Source organism: Hypomesus nipponensis, chromosome 2 (assembly GCF_054491055.1).
Source record: "Hypomesus nipponensis isolate SF chromosome 2, ASM5449105v1, whole genome shotgun sequence".
NCBI classification, from domain to species: Eukaryota; Metazoa; Chordata; class Actinopteri; order Osmeriformes; family Osmeridae; genus Hypomesus; species Hypomesus nipponensis.
In genome coordinates this window covers 21,681,440-21,687,225 of record NC_140362.1, presented here as the reverse complement: position 1 = coordinate 21,687,225, position 5,786 = coordinate 21,681,440, and the positions used below count along the sequence as shown (strand labels likewise).

The following is a 5,786-nucleotide window of genomic DNA, read 5'->3' as shown; positions in this document are numbered from 1 at the left end:
TTACGCTCCGAGGTAGCCCAGGTAAATGGAAACACATGGAGCCGTGGTCTAAAGGCTGCAGGTTCAGAGACTGGGTGGGTAGAAAGGGCGTGCGTGCCTCTGGTACGCGGGCCTCCTGTCTGCATTAGGAGAAGCCTACCTACGCCCAGGACAGAAATAGCCTATTGTCCGTCCGACGGCCCAGTTGGTGTTTCCTCTCCTGGGTGTCCACCTCTTACCACCACCATGAGATTTTGTGATTTATTTGTATTTTTGTGGTGGACATTCTCTTGTGGTAACGCCATGATTTACAGAACCTTTAATGTCCCAACTAGATTTGGATATTGGTGCATGCAGTCCATGATAATACGCTGCAGCTGTCATGATAATGTTTATAACCCCCGTTAGGTAATCTTACTGGACAGAGAGAAACGTTACTCAGACACATGGAATATCTGACCTTGGCCTTTTACCCTTTGACATTGACTCATTGACTGATAAAATAACTTGACTTTATGTAAGAGGAGATGTGGATTGGAGGAACAAATCTTTGTCTCCTTAATGCTGACAAATGTGACGGTAGACACAGCCATCAGCAATCTGGCACAGAAATACTCTAAGTATTTTGTTGTTAGGGCAGTTCACTGCTGTATTAGATCGGGATAGTTAGGCAGAAAAGGATGACCTGCGGGAAATGGCCCAGGCCAGAATTGAACCCGGTTCCCTTCAGTAAGGCCTCAGCCCATATGCTACGCAGTATGCACTCCACCCACCAGTGTGCCTCCAGGAAAGTCTATACCCTGTCCCACACAGCACAGCTTTCTCTGCAGGTTCTCCATTATTCTAAATCCTATCGCCCTGATTTTCATTGTTTTCCTTTATGCACCTTCCACCTCTGCCGTATTTCTGACAGATACCCCCCTCCCCTCTTAACCCCCTCGAAACCAAACAGCCACCCTCTCCCCGCTGTCCCCACAAGTCAACTTCACTCCTCTCTGTCAAACAACAATATTTGCTCCTCTGCGTCAGAGACCAGCAGGGTCCTTGATACAGTACAGTACAGCCTTTGAGCCAGCCCGAGACACAGACTGAGACACAGACAGACGGCTGGGGAATACCTGCGCTGAAGCACAGACATGCTGACACAGACACACACATATAAGTTATCCAACACAAACTGTTGGGTTTGTTCCACTTTGAAGAGGTTGCCCTGTTCTTTCAGTTCCTCTCTTCTTTGATCTGTTTATTTCTTCTTCCATTCCTCTGGTATCGCTCTCTCCGATCCTCCATGGCCGCCTGCCTCTCTCTCTCTCTCTCTCTCTCTCTCTCTCTCTCTCTCTCACTCACTCACTCACTCACTCACTCACTCACTCATTCATTCATTCATTCATTCTCTCACTCTCTCCTCTCCCTCTCACTCACTCACCTTTCTCTGTCTCTCTGTCTCTGTCTCTCTGTCTCTGTCTCTCTCTCTCTCTCTCTCTCTCTCTCTCTCCTGGACACCTGTGTTTGTAATTACCATGTTCAGTTCCACTGTGTTCTCCTCAGAGATCAGAAGGAACATCCTCTCACATGGGAGGAAAGAGCTCTTCACACACTCAAGTAGAAAAAAACGTCTTTATTCAAGGTTATGTATATATATATATATATATATTATGTAATATTATACACATCAAACAAGGTATAAACTGCTTTGTCATTGAGGCCATGCAGAACACTGCATAGTTCATAACTAAATCAATCCCAGAACTCAACATGCAGGTAGTGATAATAAAAACGTTGTTGTTTTAAAGCTTAGGGGGGCCAATGTGAGGAGCATTCTACCCCTTCATTATTCATTGTGTCAACAAACAGCTTTCTGCAAAATATCTCAAACATGTTCCAACCAGAGATGACCAGTTTCTGTTAAAAAGCAAACATTTTCTTTGAAGATATTCCAAACTGTAATAGAGAAAGCTGAATGCTTGTATATGCTTAAGCCCCTAAATTCTAAAATAACATACAAACTTGGCTCCCCTGTTGTTAAACAAGTCAACAACAAGTTTCTCCTCATTTATCCAGTGTCCAAAGTCTGATATGAATTTCATTTCCAACTCTGTACATTCGGTGAGGTAACTGAAATTTTATTTTGAATCGATGAAATTAAGACCAAAACAAATTTGGGGCAGTGCTTCACTACCAGTGGCGTTATAGTCCTATTAGGATAACTGTTAACTGGAGCATACAAATTATTTTTGAGAGATTGTCCTTCCACTATCAGAAGTCCAATAAAGCAAATCCATTTCCAATTTTTTAACAGGAAATATGGTCCCATCACAAACATGAGTACAAAGTGCTATCACTGGGTTGGTCAGTGTCAACCAATTCCGAACTGTGCCCTGGCCAAGGAACTCAAGCAAACTGTCCTTGGTGTTTCAGTACACACACACCCACACACACACACTGCCTTTGTGAAAAAGATGATCCAACACACACACGCACACTGCAGTAGCTGTTACACGCGTGCACACAAACACGCTCTCTACTGTAGCGGGCTACTCTTGCGGCAGAGCTGATTGGCTGAGTTCTGGGTCTGTCGGTTCCGTCTGCGTTTACCGGTGAGCAGCGTGTAGAAGAACGGATTGACGCACGAGTTCCCGTACGTCAGTCCCGTCAGGATGCGGTTCACCGTCACCTGGGTTCCTACCGGTATCGTCCGCAGGATGTCCGGCTGGTAGAGAGGTAGCAGCTGCCAGATCCAGAAGGGGAGGAAACAGGCCCAGAAGGCCAGAACGATCCCCAGGATGAGCAGCAGGACCTTGGGCCTGGGCGCTCGGGGAGGGTGGGCCGTGCTCCCACTGGCCCAGGCAGGCCTGGTCTGGGACACCCAGTAGAGCCGGCCCAGAGTCGCATACAGAGCCCCGATGGCCAGCCCGGGGCCCAGGATACTGGTACAAAACAGCACGGTGAGATAAGCTTTGGAGCTCTGCTCGTCCCAAGCCGGCACGCACAGCTGGCCCTCCTGGTTCTCGCCGTCCTCCAGGTGCAGGGTGATCATCATGGGCAGGCTGAGGGCCACCGCCAGGCCCCAGGCCAGGCCCACACGCAGCAGGCCTGACGAGTTGGACGAGGACGCGTGGAGGGGGCGGGCCACGGCCCGGTAGCGGTCCAGGCTCATGGCGGTGAGGGTGAAGATGGAGGCGTGCATGGTGAGCAGGTCCAGACTCAGGAGGAGGCGACAGCCTGGCTCCCCAAACGCCCAGTCGGACGCCAGGCTGTCGTACACGATGAAGGGAGCCGTGAAGAGGTAGAGGAGGTCGGCCAAGGCCAGGCTCAGCACCTGCAGGTGGAGAGACGAGGAGGAGGAGGACGAGGAGGTGGGAGAGGAGGATGGAGATAGGGAGGGGGAGGATGAGCTGGACAGACAGGAGGGTAACTGGAGTCTGACTGCCAGGCAGCAGGCTGGAACTGCCGCTGTTTGTCTCCTCCTTCCAGTCCTGCGGCGGAGGAGGAGCCCCAGGGTGTACAGGTTCCCTGCGATGCCCAGGAGGGAGAGCAGGGACAGGAGGGAGCAGAACAGAGCAGTGGAGGCCAGGCTGGGAGATGGAGAGATGGACGGGGAAGAAGAGGGGACTGAGGCATTGGGGAGGAAGGCGAAGGTGTTTGGAGATGGACTTGGAGGTGGAGAGGCAGTCGTTTCCATGTTATTATGTCAGGTCTGAGGTGTTTTTCAAGCTGTGGGCACTGGCGTGAATGTCCAAGAGACAAAGTATTTGTCTGAATTGATTAGGCCGGCTAAATATGGTAGGGAGTTGGGAGAGAGAGGAAGGAAGGAAGAGGGTGGGGAGAAAGGGAAGGGTCAAAACATGAATATTCATGTCCATAATTCTTAAAGCCTGCATTCAGCTGAGTTGATCAGCAGCAGTGCACAGAATATAAAGGTCTAGTGACTGGAGCTGCAGACTTATCTTTGAAACCGTTCATTATTAAAGGAAGTAGGCCTAACCGTTAATAATGTTGGATAGTCATCAACGCAGTTATTCATCTGCTGCCTACAGTGACACCAGTCGTAATTGGATTTTCGGAACGGCTGAACCTGACAAAGGTCTCAAAACAGAGAAGGTTTGCTCGTGTTAAGGTCTCGCGGTAGGGCAGCAATATCATGGCGGCAAAAAGGTTTGAAAGAACTATAGCATACACTGTTTTACGTGTGCCTTTAGTTTAGGTGACATGAACGCTGACTCTTATTTGGGCCGTCTAGATTTATGTACTCGCACACTCGTGCTCACCGGGTCACGAGAACGTGAAGACTCGAGCATCACGCTGTCACCACATTTCTAAAGCAACAGAACATATTCCTCACTGGTTTATGAAATTCCACAGACTGCTCTTGCTGATGCAGTTCACAGCCTTTGAAAAAGTGAAAAGAGGCAGACCTTCATTTCTAGGAATCTTTTTTTAAGAATTCTCAACGAGAATTAATAGGCCTATAAGCAAACCCGTTCAACACAATTGAGACTTTTTACAGCTAGAGCATTTTATCTTAAATTCTTCCCATCTTGAAGTTTCGTTGTTATGATGACGGGTTGTTGTAATTTAATCTGCCGGAGACATCAAAGCGGACACAGGAGTTAAAATAGTGGCGTGCAGAAGAAACGTTAGGCTACACGACACATGGTGACCCTCCCAGTACCAAGGTTAAGAGCTACTGTTGAACTGTAGACGGGCAGCCGAACCCCCGTTGTGGCACGCGCCCCGTCGGGTTTAACGTCTCTCTTTAAATAACAAATGTTAGGCAATATCTCTTCCACAAGGTTATTTCATTAATACTCTAGTTTTATCAATGGAATTTTTGTTTTTAATTCGTTGGCCCGTTTCTCCGAAGCGTTAGGCGAAGTTGGACATCAAAATTCGTGGTGTCATTGAACCTAAAGTATTTGCCCACAAATTATAAAAACAACATTTCCACTGAGAATAATCAGCTATTTTGTCTTAGCTATTTGTAATCAAAATGTAACTTTTAATGTAGCCTATATGGTCAATGCTAGTTGCTTATTACCTACTAGGCCTATATTTAATTGTTTCATTTAATTACATAAATAACCAAAAAGGTCGTCCTAAATTTTGACATTACGGCAATTTTGACATGCAGGTCCAGTCGTTAGTTTAGTTAATATTTGATATTCATGAGCCTTTTAGATGGGTCCCTTCCATAGCCTATCATGATACATGCCAGGTTCATCTAATTAATTTAAAAGGGTGTCTCTTTACCTTAGAAAATGTTAATTCCAGGTGTAGTAACAGATGATATTCCATGAAATGTTCACGTGGCGAAACATTTTTCCGAGTTGAAAATCATTAAATAGGCCTATCTTGATTCTTGCTCGGCCACGAAAAATGTCTATTTCCTCGGCTCTTTCAGTCGCATTTCACAGAAGCAGCAGGTTAGCGTGTGCGACAAGCCTGTTGGATGCTACACAAACTTTAGCAGATCTCTTCTGTTCCTCCTGCCGGGCTTCTCTTCTCGTCGCTCGAGTCTCTGATGTGTCTACGGAACAGCGGGAGAGGAGGGTCGAGGACTTGTCTGGTGAAGAGGGAAAAGGGAGGGGGGGGGGGGGGGGGTTCCTTCGCGCGTCTGTGGAATTGGATATTGTGTGCTGAGATCTTTTTGATTTCACTAGATTTGTTTTCTTTTATAACCTCTTTCGTTTCTAATAAACGTCATACTTTGAAGCTGCCTACTTCAATCTTAAAACATTAGATATTGTAATAAACCTCTAATTGTGGCTATGTCGATGTCTAATGTAAAACGTATATTTACACTTCAA

General features: G+C 47.0%; 1 protein-coding gene across 1 annotated transcript; it reads right to left on the bottom strand.

The window, feature by feature from the left end:
• Positions 1-1,598: 1,598 nt before the first annotated feature.
• Positions 1,599-5,493, bottom strand: uts2r3 (urotensin-2 receptor 3). Its single transcript, XM_084668904.1, has 2 exons — positions 5,230-5,493; positions 1,599-3,753 (listed from the first exon to the last, which is right to left on the bottom strand). Exon 2 carries the CDS (start codon positions 3,659-3,661, stop codon positions 2,501-2,503), a length of 1,161 nt encoding a protein of 386 aa, XP_084525030.1. The 5' UTR covers positions 3,662-3,753; positions 5,230-5,493; the 3' UTR covers positions 1,599-2,500.
• Between the last annotated feature and the right edge of the window lie 293 nt (positions 5,494-5,786).

Coding starts and splice junctions, on each gene's coding strand:
- uts2r3 (XM_084668904.1), bottom strand. CDS start 3,661: ATGGAAACGACTGCCTCTCCACCTCCAAGTCCATCTCCAAACACCTTC.